Source organism: Rattus rattus, chromosome 7 (assembly GCF_011064425.1).
Source record: "Rattus rattus isolate New Zealand chromosome 7, Rrattus_CSIRO_v1, whole genome shotgun sequence".
Lineage (NCBI taxonomy): Eukaryota > Metazoa > Chordata > Mammalia > Rodentia > Muridae > Rattus > Rattus rattus.
The window spans coordinates 96,105,138-96,121,296 of NC_046160.1; the positions used below are offsets into that span (position 1 = coordinate 96,105,138).

Sequence of the window (16,159 nt, forward strand, 5' to 3'; positions counted from 1 at the left end):
TCCTGTGATCAGATCTTTCGTTACCACAGAAGAAGCCTGCACCTGCTGCCATCCCTCTGTGCGTCTTCAGCCTGACAGCCTCTGGTTGTTCTTGCTGTGGAAATAAGAAGGCCTGAGTTCATTCTCCGGTGTAAAACCATGGGATGTGGCAGTGCACACCTGTGCTCTTGGGGAAACAGAAAAAAACCAACTGCGAGAGCCTGCTCCCCAAGCAGGCTAACCAAGTCAGTGAGCTCCAGGTTCAGTGACAGACCCTGTCTCAGAAAGTGAGGGGGACACCCGCCTCAGCTGTGCCTCCACATGTGCACACACCATGCCCCACCCTGCCCCACAGGTCTTGGAGGAAAGCTGGCTTTGTGTATTAATATTTTTAAAAATTCACTGTTTATTAAATTGTTCCTTCTTCATATGTATGGCTGCTTTTCTTGCATGCATGTCTGTGTATTGCATGTTTGGTCAGAAGAAGGCATCAGACCCTTGAAACTGATTACAGATGTCAGGAGCCTCTGTGTGAGTGCTGGGGGTTAAGTCCAGGTCACCTGAAAGAGCAGCCAGTGCTCTACTGCTGAGCCATCTCTCTAGCCTGAGCATTAGCATTTAAAACTCCCATTTCTTAATAGATGTGTATACACACGCACACACACGCACGCACGCACGCACGCACGGTCTGTCCAGTTGTGCTGTTCTAATATAATTGCAGGTGTCTGTCCATTCAATGGAGCACCCTCCTAGGGCACCCTAAACTGACTCTTCCTCCCTCAGACACATCACCATATGGCGCATCTCCTCAGAGTGGGGCATGTGAGCTGCTGTCATTGTGTGACTGTCACAAACCAGGAGATATCTTGCATCATTAAGTTGTATCTCGTTTGAGCATTGATTTAACACTTTGATTCTGTTGTTTGTTTCTTCCTACTCTAGGTTATAACTTTTTAATTTATGTGACTGATGAGCATGATGGTGCTTGTGTGTGTGTGTGTGTGTGTGTGTGTGTGTGTGTGTGTGTGTGTGTGTAATGTGGACACACATGTGCTATGATGTCGTGTGGAGGCTGTGTAGTGTTAGTCTCTTCCTCCCTCTTCATGCTCCTGGCGTGTACTCAAGTGGCCAGGCTTGTGCAGTAAGAACTTAGCCCACTACGGCATTTTGGAGGCCCCATTCTAGGTTTTTGTTTGTTTGTAAAATAATCTTATTAGTGTTTCAAAAGAATTAAAGTATTTCCTTAGGCACAATAGTGACAATTACTATTAATTTTGTTTTTGAAATACATATATTATATATGTAGATAAATTCAGTATTTCCTGCCTGCTACTTGATAAGTTTGGTCACACATCTTTTAGATGAAGAAACAAAGGCTCATTATTGTAACCCAAGGTTACCTATCTGTAAGTTAGAAATAGAACTTGCGGCAGGCTGTGGGGGCACACACCTGAAGTTGCAGACTTGGGGTGCTGAGACAGGAGTTCAAGGCTAGCCTAGGTTAACTACAGAGACCCTGTTCTAAAGCGAGGGAGGGAAGGAAGAGGGGAGAACAGACACGCACAGAGAAAGAGAGGCAGGTAGACATGCGCGTGCACGCACTCACACACACATGCACACACGCACTCTGGAACTTTTTCTGAAGCCTTTGAAAGAACTCAAATGATTTGAAAGTTCAGTTAGGATGGGTTCTTTGTGCAGTTTTGAAACAGAAACCAGCTCTCTGGGTTGACTAATCAGCTTGTCCAACGCTCTGCTTGAGGATTGCTTACACTTACCTCTATACACTGTGAGTTCTTTTCTGTCTTAACTCGTAGAGAAGCGGTGTGTATCTGTATTAACATCTTTAACTGTGTTTGTCGCAGATTTGGCAACTGATCGCAAGCTCTTCCGCCTGGTCTCCAATGACTCCTTCGTTTCTATTCAGCCATCCTTGTCCTCTTGTGGACAGGACTTACCAAGGGACTTCAGTGACAAAGTGAGCCTGCCAAGCCATAGCCAGCACCACCGTGTTGATCAGTCACTGTGCAGTGCCTGTGACACAGAAGTGGCTTCTCTTGTACCTTTACATTCACACTCTTATAGGAAGGAGCACCGGCCACGAGGAGTGCCACGCACTTCCAGCTCTGCCGTGGCTTTCCCTGACGCCTCACTGAGTGGCCTCCCTCTTTACCAACAGCAGCAGAGACGGGGGTTAGACCCAGTTACTGAGTTAGACTCATCTAAGCCTCACTCAGGCACCAGAGAGTCCTTAGTGGGGCAGTCCTGCCCTCCTGCACAATCTCAGCCTGCCGCTGACCGGAGAAAAAGTTACTCTCAGCCACCCACCAAGTGTGGGAAGAGCAGGGCGTTGAATGCTGAAAAGAGTGTGGACAGCCTCAGGAGCCTGAGCACGCGGAGCAGTGGGTCCACAGAGAGCTACTGCAGCGGGACCGACAGGGACACCAACAGTACTCTCAGCAGCTACAAAAGCGAGCAGACCAGCTCCACTCACATAGAGAGCATCTTGTCTGAGCACGATGAGTCTCCTAAAGTGGGAGACAAGAGTGCCCGGAAGGAGGGCTGTGCCGAGTCAGCGGAAGAGAGGTGCCACGGGGCCACTGACCGAAGGACTAGCAGTGACAAGACTGCCCTAGAGGGGAGCACACCTGCTGGGCCTCCTGAGGCCCCAGATGCTCAGGCATCTGAGGAGAAGCCTGACCAGGTTGCTCCCAGCAGCTCTGCATCAGAAGATGCCAATAAAAACCCCCATGCGAACGAGTTCACTGTCCCCGGGGACAGGCCGCCTGAGCAAAGTGCAGAGAGCAAAGAGGAGCAGGGCGAGAAGCCCAGCCTTTCCACAGACTCCAAAGTTTGTAAAGACGATGGTGGGAAGCAGAAGGAAGGAGACGTCCGACCCAAATCCTCCAGCTTAATCCACCGGACAACTTCTGCCCATAAGCCAGGCAGGAGGCGCACAGGAAAGAAACGGGCCAGCAGTTTTGACTCCAGTCGCCATAGGGACTATGTTTCCTTTCGAGGAGTTTCTGGAACCAAGCCGCACAGTGCTATATTTTGTCATGACGAGGACTCTAGTGATCAAAGCGACTTGAGCAGAGCACCCAGTGTTCATTCTGCTCACCATTTCAGCAGTGATAGCTCTTCCAGTGCCACTTCTCATTCCTGCCAGTCTCCTGAGGGCAAATACAGTGCCCTCAAGACAAAACATGGCCATAAGGACCGGGGCACAGACTCAGACCACACTCACAGAGCTCATGCAGGCCCTGAGGGAACAGCCAAAAAGAGGGCATCTCGGAGGACTTCCAGCACACATAGCGCCAAGACACGGGCTCGGGTTTTGAGCTTGGATAGTGGCACTGTGGCCTGTTTGAATGACTCAAACAGGCTGCTGGCACCGGACAGCATAAAGCCCTTAACCACTTCAAAGTCAGATCTTGAGGCCAAAGAGGGAGAGGTGCTGGATGAGCTGTCTTTGCTCGGCCGGGCTTCCCAGTTAGAGACGGTCACACGGTCCAGGAATAGTTTGCCAAGCCAGGTTGCATTTCCTGAAGGGGAGGAGCAAGATGCAGCCACTGGAGGTGAGTAAGCTGTGGCACGACTATGGATTGACACTGATGCTCACAATAGTCTACTAGAACCTTCAGAGAGCACGGTTTCTCTGTGCCAGGAAAGCACACTTCTTTCAGTGAACATGGTGGTCTCCAATGGTCCAGCTGTCTTGCTGGACACATCAGCTTATTCTTGACTGCCTCCCTTTTCTAAGCTAGTTGTGCTAGTGATCACGCAGTTACTTCTCATCCTCTCACAACTGCAGTAGGGTGGCCAGCCACTCACAGCCATGACTCACAGTGAGCTGCTGAGCTTCAGAGGCGGACGCTCACCCGTCACGAGACTTCCAAACGCTACTGTAGCTCCAGCGTGGACTCAGATAGCCAGTTCTTATCTATTTCTCTGCTTTTCTCTCAGTTCAAGCTTTAGATATTAAGAAAAAAAATTCCTATAATTTCACACTGTCCTTTAAAGTTAAACTCACTAGAAGTTTATAGTTTATATTAATTAGCATTTTATCTTGTGTTTATTTGTTTTTTAATTTTTGAGACAGGATCTCAATGTGTAGCCCTGGTTGGCCTGGGACTCATTACATAGACCAGATTGTCTTCAAACTCAGAGATCTGTCAGCCTCTGCCTCCCAAGTGCTGGGATTAAAGGAGTGCAGCATCCCATCTGGCCATATTAGCATTTTTAATCCATTAATAGTCGTCATGGTATCCCTGGTGATGGTGTTTGGGTAAAGTAATAACTTCGTGATTCCATGATTTGGGGGGAATTGTACTGAGTTGGGTAGGTGGTGTAGTACTGTGTCAGTGTGTAATGGGCCATTTTTTGAAGGTGTTTTCCCATTTTATCCTACCCAGGCAGGTTGCCTGTTTTGCTAGAATGAGAATGAGGCCTCCTGATGTTGGCACACAGGTGTCTGTGATATAAAGGTTGTTGTCATTTGCTGTGGTAAAGTTCTGTCTATGCAGACATTTTCAAACATGTCCACACTTATCTCAAAACAATTCCAGACTCATCGAGACTATTTCCAAGGTCATATTGTGGAAATGTTCTTCCTGGTTTTGGTAAGGTTCTGACAAAAATTAACTTGTATTGGGAATGTAAAGAAATTAATTTTAGTGGTGAAGAAGCTGCCAAGGTAGTCTTCTAACCTATATGTTAGAGATGAGAGTTGTGGCCACTTGGTAGTTCTAGGAGTTTTTGACCTGGATATCATTCTCTATTTGTAATAGATCTGAAAGACTATAAAGGTTCCTCAGAGAAACCCTGTTGTGTGTTTCTGTTTATGGTGTCAAGGAATCCATTAGGTTTTAAAAGATAGCTTAATTCTTTAAGTTAGCCAAATACAATTCTAGACTGACTGTGCTTAGGCATGTGCTCTAAGTATTGTTGTAATAAACGTTATCGCCACAATGTGAGTGTTGTGTCTGTGCAGGATGTGCTGTGGTGAGTCTGTCTCCGCACATTTGGGTCATATCCTTCCACAGCAGATGTGGCTTTTCCTCTTTTGTTTTGTTTGGTGGTTTCACAAAGTGCACGGGAAGAAGTATTTGCTTTTTCATGCAGTTCTATGACCGTGTAAGTCCTCATACTTCCAGAGTTCAGATGTTTTTGTTTATATCTTTTAAAATATCCTTTAAAGATTAATAATAAAACAGTGAACTAAATTTTAAAAATCTCAGTTTAGTTCAAGAAATTCCCTAGTATGTGGAAGTTGAAAAGACTTTTGTCAACAGAGGGTCCTGCTATGTTTTCTTCTATTTGTTTTCATTGGCTTAGAGTGAAAATCAGAACAAAACAAATGACTTAGATGTATTGGAGATTATGTCGTTTCCATTACACCTCAGTACGGAGGTTTGCTGTGCTTTGGTTGAACTTCCAGAAAGCTGGAAGTAGCCGATTTAAAACGGACAGGATTTCAGTGCCTGTGGTGTGGGCATCATTGTTACAGTCTGTTCTGGCAGTTCAAGAGTGATTGTCTGGGCTGTCCATTCTGTCATGTCTGTTGTCCTCCAGAAACATGACAACACACTCTGCCACTGCCACACCACATAAACACACACACACGCACACACACACACACACAGGCGCTCTCGCTCTTGCACGATCTCTCTCTCTCTCTCTCTCTCTCTCTCTCTCTCTCTCTCTCTCTCTCTCTCCTTGCTTGGACATAAAACCATGAGTAAATTCTAATCCCAGTGGATTTGGTAGTATTGATAAGTTCTTTAAAAGTTTACTCCATTATTATGGTGAATGGTGTTAGTAGGTAATAGGATACAATTTTGAAAGTGTACTTGGAAGTTTTATAATAAAATGACCAACAGTAGAGCTGATGTAGCCCAGAACTCACATGCCTATTAGTCTACAGGTTCCACTGTAGTAGATGTTACCCTCAGAGATCCAGTTATCTTCATTAGGTCTCTGCGCTATCATTTGAGGATGCAGTGGCCACAGTACCTGTGTTACAGTGACAGAAAAAGGGGTTCAAATGTGATGCCTCCGACGGTTCAAATGTGATGCCTCCGACACGCTTAGCATGTGGTAGATGTGTAATAGTGCTGCTGCATTTGGGAAGCAGGCCAGTTTGCTGTGCTACAGAGATGTGTCCTGCCCTGTGTAACCCTGCTAGTACAGTTGAATACAAGGATGTAGGGATCTGTTGAAATAAATTAGAGATGTGAAACTTGACAATAGTAACAACACAAATGATACCCGTATCTTCAATTTCCTACTCAGTGCTAACAGAATGATGTTTTTAGTAGCCTATCTGTTAATGTAGTTTGGCCTTTTTGGCAGAGACGTGCCGTATAACTTACTTATGGTATGCAGCCGTACCACGGTGGTTTGCTCACTGAAATCTGTGGCCTGGGTGCCAGGCAAGCACCCTGCTGTGGCCCGGCGTCACCAGCTTGCTGTGTTTGCTCTAAGACCTCCGACTCTTAATCGAGTGCTTTGTGCAGTGTCAAGTCTTACTAATAATTGTCTGCAATTGCTTAGGTAAAAAATTTTAAATTCATACCAAAATTTTTTTATTGGCATCTTGCTTTGTACTTAATTTTTATAATTATAAGGCATATCTCTATTGCTAATATTTTAAAAATAAAAACACATACATAAGAGTTTTTAAGTCCTGCATTTTATTTCATGTGTATGAACTTAGAGAAATCCCTGGAGCTGAGCTCTCAGAACTGAACTCTGGTCCCCTGCAGCAAGCACTCTGAACCGCTGAGCCACCCTCCACCCCGTCATCGAGTCTCGGCAGCGTTTCATCTATCCAGTTATGTTTGCTTGGCTGCTGAGAGTATGGACAATAGCAGTGAGAACGTGCAAACACTGCCACTCAACACAGCCGCTGGTCTTGTTGTCCACTGTTTGTTGACTTATTGGAAGCAGAGTGGCCACTTAGAGTGTTGGCACAGATGGGACTGCTTTCATCAGAATTGAATTGTTCTGCGGACTCCATGCACATGACGAGTGTAAGCTTTCATTTCTCAGAGCAGGATCTTCCCAGAAATACCATGGTTTGCAGTGTCCTTGACTGATAGGTAAAGAAAAGAAAAGATGTTTGGATAAAGTGAGTTTCCATGTCTAGACCAAAATATTGTTTTGTTTTTAGAATTCATGTTTCAGAATTTCTTTTCGTCTTTCAGAATTTTTGCACAATAATTTTATTGCCCATTTCATTTTTTTTAAAAAAAGATTTCTTTATTTACTTAATGTATGTGAATGTACTCTTTCAGACACACCAGAAAATGTATCAGATCCCATTATGGATGGTTGTGAGCCACCATGTGGTTGCTGGGAATTGAACTCAGGACCTCTGGAAGAGCAGTCAGTGCTCTTAACCGCTGAGCCATCTCTCCAGCCCCCTATCCCCTGCCATTTCTTTATATGATAATTTTATCCTTAAGTAAAAGAGTTTGACCTTAAACTATCTTAGTATATTCTTGAGTGTTTGTACATGTCTTGGTTTTATAGATTATAAATACTTACTTTGTACTTTAGTCATAGTTTTCATTTTCTCGTAGCATATTGTTGCCTGCATTTGAGGAATTTTATTTTCAGTGTTTCCCTTAGATATATTCATTTTTTTCTAGAATGAAGTGAACTGTTTTCTTGAAGTTTCTAATCATCTCAGTGTTTACTTTTTTCAACAATTTATCAAGTTAAATTTTATTTTATTTATTTATTATACATAAGTACACTGTAGCTGTCTTCAGACACTCCAGAAGAGGGCATCAGATCCCGTACAGATGGCTGTGAGCCACCATGTGGTTGCTGGGAATTGAACTCAGGACCTCTGGAAGAGCAGTCAGTGCTCTTAACTGCTGAGCCATCTCTCCAGTACATGTTTTGACTTTTTAAGCAGCAACTGAGGTACTGCCAAGAGGCCAGCTACAACAGAAGTAACTTTTTTTTTTTTTTTTTTAAGGTGAACAGGGACTGGGACAGGAACCCCTTAGTCTAAGCCAGTTTCAAACTTGCTATGCACCTGACAATAACCTTAACTTCTGACCATTCTGCTCCCATTTCTTGACTTGCTTATGTGGTACTGGGGATCGAACATGGGCTTCATACGTGCAGGGCCACACTCTGTCAACTGACCTGCATTATCCTAGCCTGTGCATACGCTCAGAATCCACAAGCTGCATGAGTAAAACAGTCTATAGAAAACCTCTTTACCTAGTTACACTCAGAACTTTCCAGCTTTTGAGATTGCTTTTGGATACCTTTTGCCTTCTCTCCTTCAGAATCTTCTGTTTGGATCGTTTGTTGTTGCCATCTTTAAAGCCAGCTGATAGTGTTTAGTTCACTGGTAAAACATAAAGTGCTGTGCCAAACCGTTCCATATCAGATGTGACTCTCTAAGATAGATGAGAAGTAACCCTTTTGTCTGATTTTGTATTACTGAATGGCTCTCCATTATGAGACGACATCACAGTAGGATGGCTCTCCACATGTCTTACTGTTATGGATCACATTTAGCATAGACTTCATCAAGAGGCCACATTGCCCAAGTGCGATAGCACTCGTATCCCTGTGCTTTGGAGGTGGAAACGTAGGAATGTGCGTTTGAGGCCAGCTTCTGCTACCTGAGATACGTCTCAAACAAGGGGAGGGGCATACACGGGGGAGATTATCATAAATTGTCCCTTCTAAAGACATTTTAATGTGAATAAGGAAGTCATTAGAAAATCAAGACTTGTGATAAAACATACTTAAATTAAAATATATCCCTAAAATTTTTATATGTCTTATAGTTTTAATTACTGGAATGCTTCTGAATTTTTCTACTTTACCCACATATGCATACAAATTAGTTCTGCCTAGAGTGCTAAGTTTTTCACTGTTTACATTTCATAGACTTAAGATTCGAATAATTTACTTATTTATTTGCTAGAAGATAGTTTTATGCAATGCTAAAGTACAAACATCCATAGATTTTTGTAACATTTTTTCCCTCCCCTCTGGTGTCCTAATTTTAAAAAGAAGAAACTTTTCCCCCACGGACTAGGATTTGATTCCCCAGAGGCTTCCTCCTGTTATTTTTAAAATGTTCTCTCTCTTGTAAACTTGAATGATTCAGAAATGGCTGGGGGACTACTTATTAGGTAAAGGGCTTGCGGAGAAAACACAAGGACCTAAGTTCAGATCCTCAGTGCCTATGTAAGAGTGGAATGCTGTGGTGTACAGGGTTGTGGTGATAGCTAGGTCTGGGGGTCTTCTGGCTGTCTGGCTAGTCAAGTCGTGAGCTCCCTGTTAAGTAAATGTCCTATCTCAGAAAGCAAGGCGGCGGCGGAGGAAGCATTTAACATTGGCCTCTTAACCTTCTGGACCTCTTGCCGCTAAGAATGCATGCTTGGGTGACTACACTTGACCATAGGTGCGCACACACACACACACGCACACGCGCGCGCACACACACACACACACAGAGTATGCCTCAGTTGTCTTTAGTTTACCTTTGGTGTGGTTAAAGTGTGTGTAACTGTGCTTAGAAGAGTCTACTTTAAGCTTTAAAGGTGCCCTGAGCACCTTTGGCTCCCGTACAACTACTCACTTAAGCCTCGGTCTTAAGCACAGGCATTCTGTACAAGAAGCACATTCCTTGGACAGCTTCGCTTAGTCGTATTTACTATGACCATAGATTAAAGCACCTTGCTTTTAGGTGCATGTGTGGTCCTAGCTGTTGTTACGGCAGTTGTTACATAGAACATTCTGAAAATCCCTGTAACAATAGGTTGTGAAGCCCATTTCTGAGTAAAATATATGTAGTGAGTGTAACATTCGGTAGATGCCTAATCTCTCATCTTGATACGTTTTCAGGGAGGGGTTGGAGCAGTGGCTCTGAGAGGTTAGGAGCACACAGTACTCCTGCAGAGGACCAGCGTGTTTCTCAGCACTCCAGCTCACGGGAATCCGAAACTGACTTCTGGCCTCTATTGGGTACCTACACCAATGTGCACATTCCAACACAAGCATACGCACGTACACATAATTAAAAGGAATAAGTGATTTATCTAAGTTTTACAGATTAAAATATGAATGTGTAAAATTAGTTAAAGGTGTCTATTTTTAAGAAGCCAAAGTATATTGTGATTATTATTTTATATGAAAGGTTTGCCTGAATCTGTGTGCTGTGCGTGTGCCTAGTATCTGCAGAGGCCAGATGAAGTCATCAGTTCCCCTGAAACTAGAGCTGTAGACATGGTTCTGAGTCGCTGTGGACGCTGGGAGTCAGACCCAGGTGCTCTGGAAGAGTAGCAGTGCTCTCGGACCCATCTCTCCAACACAGCCAACAGGTCTTTTTTTTTTTAATTGATTGAAAATGGGCACTCCATATCTTTTTGTTTGAATGGTGTTCTGTTGTGTTCTGTTCTGTTGTGTTCTGTTCTGTTTCTTGTCTTTCTTCAAGTCTTAGCTCTTCTGTAAAAGTAACACCACTAAGTTTTCAATAGAAACAGATTAATAAAGAAAACCATTTCTCTTTTCCTGTTTTCGTAGTCAATGATCACATGCTGCTGTCCCAGAGTTAGCTCATAAATTTTGTCTGGGTTTAATTTTCTTTCTATTTGCAACAGAACAGAGCGCGTTTGAAGGTTCTATAATGAAGTTGCTTCAACCAGTAAAATTGATTATAATAGTTTGCTGTAAGTGATGGTCGGTTTTAAAAAAAATAGGATGTAGTTTAAACTGTTGAATAGAAATTTTTAGTATAGTAGTTTACAAGGTAGCTCTTGAGTTCCCAGCTAGTAATTGTACTGTAAGCTGGCTCACCTCCTCAGGCGTCACTTCATTGCGGGCCTGCCTTCCCGGCCTGGTTTGGTCTTAACCTGGTCCCTGTCCTGCCTCGTGTTTCTCTGATGGTGCAGACTGGGTTTCCATTTCATGGAGGTTGTGGTTGTCAGCAGTCAGAGTGTGCTCTGCAGATCTGCATCTGCTGTCTGCCGTGTGGCAGTGCTCTGTGTTGGAGTTGGCTAGCAGTGGTCGCACTCACACCATGTTACTACTGAGTGTTCGGATGTGGCTCAGGAATGAATAGCCGAATTTTTGTTTCCATTAATATAAAATTAAATAGCCACTCCTGCCTAGTTAGTAACTACTGCATTGTATGTGATTTTTTTTTTCACATACAAACAACTTTTCCACATTAAAAGTCCTTTTATGTCTGGAAACAGTGTGAACTTCTTTTTTATGTAGTTTACTCATATGTAGCATGAAAACATCCTTTCTCAAAGTCCAGAGATTCCCAGAATACCTAGATTACTGGGGAGGATCAGGTGTTCATGTTCAGGTCTGGAAATCACTTCGTGTATCTGCCTCCTGGGGTTGAGTTGAGTGGAAGCATGGCCTTAAAGTCTGTAAATAGAGTTTTGGTGAAGCATTTTTCAGTTGAGATATGTCTGTTACCGTGAATGTTTGACACACTGGCTCTGCCACCTTGCCGTCAGTGACAGAACTGTAGCCTGGGCGCTGGAGGGGCAGCGTACTCACTACCCCCTCCTTGGCGTCGACAGTTCTGCAGTAAGATTGTCAAACGCTTTTTACCCTCCTGGCGATAGATACAGAGGTGCTACTTCAGTAGAAACATACTTTGAGTTTTGGAGTTTGCTCTTTTCCTGGGTGAGCGACAGACAGTAGACTGCTGGTTCAGTCTTGGGCTGCAGCAGCCACAGGTCACAGCTCCCAGTCAGCCTTGAGGGGGACTGGAGCCCTCTGTGGTACACCGTGCTGAGCCCAGTGCTCTGTGTGTTAGTGTACTTCTGACCCTTGGTGCTTTAAACTAACGATGGTTGATGGTTGGGCCCCGTCCACGTCAGGGGTTATCTGTGTGTTGCTGCTGCTTTTACTAGTCTCCCAAGGAAAGAAGCAAGTGTTCCATGCCAGTCGGGAAACCAGCAACTTTTAAAAGGCCGACTTAATTAAGGGGAAAATGGAGATATGCCAAAAATAAAGAGGCTTTTAGAAAACATTTAAAGCAGCAGTGATCTCAGAATAGGAAGTCGGGGATGAAGAGAAGTTGGTGAGGTTCGGGAATAGATGTAAAATGTTGCTTTCCAAAAATCTGACTTTGGAGAAAGGGCACACACATGCTTGCGTATACTCCCCAGTGTGACAGAAGACCAAGTGGTCCTTTTCCTGCGAGGGTGGGCAGTCCAGAACCAGACGGGCTCGGCTGCTATTTTCATCTCTGACCTAGGCTCCTGTTTGACCTAAGTCTGTCTTGCTGCAGCAGCACAGGCCAGCGAGGAGGCAGTGGCCTTTCGCCGGGAACGCAGCACATTTAGGCGCCAGGCAGTACGGCGCCGGCACAATGCAGGGAGTAACCCTACCCCTCCTACCTTGCTCATCGGACCACCCCTAAGGTACGGTATTTTACAATTCCACCAAGTTCGGCATGCATGCGGTGAACCTTCTGACCCGGGAAAGCTTTGCAAGAAGCTTGCTTTTCTTTCTTTCTTTCTCTCCTGTGTGTGTATCTTCAGTTCTGTTAGGTTTCCTCTGCATGCGCCCGTGAGCCTTGCATTAGCATGCCTTATGTTGCACTGTTTAACAAAGCTGACAGACTGACTTTGCCCAGTTTGTAAGTTGCAAAAGCACATTAGCGACAATAGAAGTGAAAACATACCTGTTAAGTTAGATTTATTATGTTTCCTACTCTAAAATAATTATATTAATGCAATGCCTTTACAGTGTTAAGTATGAACAGTTACAGAACAAGTGGTGACCTTATTGAGAAGTAGAAATCAGATCTCACTGTATGAAGTCAGTTTGAGTAGCCCATGTCACTAGAAGAGTCCATTTATTTATTTATACTGTAAAATTGGAACCAAGTAATGGATACAAACAGAATTTTATTTATGTAAAGTATGGTCAGATATATACCTGTTTACATGTAGAGATGTGTGGAATTTCTCAACCTCTATCGTGTACTTAAAGCATTTCATTTTCCAATATTCTCAACCTAGAGAATATGCATTTATGATCTAGAAGATAATCTCCATTTTTAAGTATTTAGAGTCCATGTTTTGATTTAGAACTATGAAGACCTTCTCAAAAGACTTGTGCTTTACTTAAAAGGACAAACATGAATATCACACCCTGTGTGTGCTTATGCAGTACGCACATCTCGCAGTGTGGAAGTTGTTTTCATGCCACGTTCTAATGCGAACTTCCCAGCCTTGTAAGGAAGCTTCTGGAAGACAAAAACATTCCCCCTTCCCTTCTCAAACCTGATTTTCAGAATAGCAAAATCCTATTTTAAAATTCCCTTTATACCCCCTGCGACTTAAAACGCTTTGTTTCCTTTGTTGTTGAGCTGTACAGTAGACCAGGAATTTCATGTTCATTTCCTAGTTTCTTAAATAATATACAACTTGATAAAACACATGTAGATAGTGCTAATAGTTAAAGCATAAAGGAATGTAGCCAATTTAAAGATACATTTGTTGGAGAAACTTTTGTGGGCCTTCCGCTGCTGTGTCCTCTCCCTCCTTTCCTGCCCGCAGGACTTTTCTTCCTGCTGGTGAAGGTGGGGCACAGAGCCGTGTGCAGGGCCGGATGTGCATCGCCCACTCGGCTCTTTCTAACCTCCTCTGCCCTTGCATAGCGCCTGCTGGAGACAGTGCCTTTGCCTCCCTGCTCCCTCTGTTTTCCTTTCATAAACAGCTTTAGCTGTTTGCTCTTCAATTTTTCATTCTTTGCCATGAATGTGCCTTCTGAGTCTCACTTGCCCAACAAATGTGGACAGGGTAGGCTTCGTCCTCGGCCTGGTGGAGTGCTAGAGTCCCCCTTCCAACTCCAGCCATCACGCAGGACTCTCCTGCCTCTCTAGGGTTGAATAGTTGAGAACTTACTTCTAAGGGCTTTCGTTTGGCTGCTTGAAAGTCACCTTCCAGTGGCGTGCAGGTCTTGTTGAGACTCCAGAGAATCTCCAGTACCAAACTTGCATGCGTCTGTATGGATGGACCTTATTATGGGGGAGACAAAAGTAGAATGGAGCTGTGAAGAGTTAGGAGAAATACCAACTTAGTAAATGACCCTGCAATTGGAAACTTCCTCAGTAAAGCTACTTTACAGTGTGCACAACTGAATAATAATGTTATCCTTAATAAGTAGACACTAGAATGGCTATTGAAACTTTGGGAAAACCTTTTGTCAAAAATGACTAGAGCAGGTGTGGCACTGCCTTCACCACAGTTGCTATGTAAATACCAGCCCAGTCTTCTGTAATCGCTCCCCTTATCCAGGGGTGGGGTGGAAGTTGTCTACAAGTCCATACAGCACCTTGAAACCATGGCTAAGACAGAACCGTGTGTGTAATACACCCCCCCTCCCAGCCATCCCCCCCAGCCTCCAGCCCCTCCCCGCTTTGATTCCCTCTTATGGTGCAGTGTGATCTATAAATTCAGCAAGAAATGAACAACAATAACTACTAACAAAATAGAGAAATCAGCTATATTAAAGAATTAAACAGTATGAATGTTTATTTCTGAATTTTTCAACTTAATGTTTTTGGATTGCTGTTGACTGTAGGTAGACAGAATCAAAGAAAGCAAAAGTTCAGAAAAAGAGACTATGCTAGGTCATTATAAACATTGGTAATCTAACCACTCTAAAAGTAATGCGATAAAATGTATATGTACAGGAATTAGGATTAAATGAGCAACGTTTTTACAAAGAGAGTTTGTATGCTTATTCAGATCTTATTATAATAAGCTCCTTAAGAATTATTTAAAATTTTTTAATTAAAATAGCTTTATAGGTAGGTTTTATGGGCCCTAGTTAATTCTTCTTAGTGACTAGAGCTAATAAAAAAAAGACAAATGTTAAAAACTCTTTATAATATAAAGTTTGCTATTTATTACCATATTGTCATATTTCCAAGGCTTTGGAAGGCAGAGTAGACGGAAGTCATCTTATCTTGGTGAAGATCAACCACTTTAGTGTATCTCTAGCTTCATCTAAAATGTGAGGTTAAACGATCTATAATAAAATGAGGTTACTCTCAGTTTTGAGAATATGTGGTTAGAAATCCATGGGGTCATTTTGTGTTCGGATGAATTTTTTTTCCTCTGGAACCTGCATATTCTTTGGCATAATGTAGTAATACTCTGAGAATTTACATTTTAGTCGGAGAGACACTAAGGTAACTGACAGTGTAAGGTAGAATTGTCAGGCACTACCTTGGTGTATCGAGGAGGGGATGGCCAAGACCAGCTCTGTGTCTGCATTTAAATCCGTATGCCTCCTTGCCAGCCCATATGACAGACTTAGATTTCCTTTTACTGTGTGATAAAGGATTTACTACTGTAAAAAAGAAAAGAAGAGGAAGGAAGAAAAAAGTTGTATTCACAGCATGGCCATGATAGCATCCCTTTGGGGATCTGACTCTTGGCCGTGTGCTAAGAGCCAGCTTTCCCTGTTGCTCATGAGGGCTTTGACAGCAGGAAGTGAGGGTATAAATGCTTGTTAGCGTCTTTTGGTGTTTAAAATGCCATAGTTACAACAATAGATTTTGAATAATTTATTTGGGAGTGGACTTTCATACATTGCTTTATTTTGAAAACATTGTATATTTGGATAGACATTGTGCATTGGTAGTTTGACGACTAGAACATCTTCAGATATGTTCACATTAAAGTGTGGCTAGTTTTCATGTGATCTTTCTTTCGACTTTAAGTGAAAAAAGACTGATAGAAAATTTAGAGTACAATTAATTTTTTTGGTTGAGTTATAAGCTGAAAGTCCATAGTATTTTAATGGGATTTTCTTCTTGTGTGAAACCTGTTCCTTTTGATGAGGTTCATGGATAAGTTTAGATGCTGCTGATGAAGAGGGACACATCAGCCATGTATAGAAAATGAAACTGTTTAATTAACAAGGTCAGCTTTTTTTCTTTTTTAAGTCTGTAGTGCTGGAGATGAGCCTACGGTTTGACACGTGTGGGCAGAGGCTCTGCCACTGAGCTGCGTAACCAATCTCATGACCTCCCTGTCTGATAGCTGCTGGGAAAATATTCTAAGGAAACTGCTAAGTGGCTAAGTGAGCCAGCGTGAACAACAGCCGTGTGCAGGCTTGCTCCTTAGAACGTGGCTTCTCAGTGGCTGAGTCAGACCTG

The 16,159-nt window shown here is 43.2% G+C and overlaps 1 protein-coding gene across 1 annotated transcript in view; it reads left to right on the forward strand.

Annotated features, from left to right (window-relative positions):
* Positions 1-16,159, forward strand: part of Pcnx1 (pecanex 1) — a 134,174-nt gene that overhangs the window by 51,517 nt on the left and 66,498 nt on the right. The window contains 2 exon segments of the mRNA XM_032908069.1: positions 1,845-3,557; positions 12,272-12,404. Coding sequence (XP_032763960.1) covers positions 1,845-3,557; positions 12,272-12,404 — 1,846 coding nt within the window.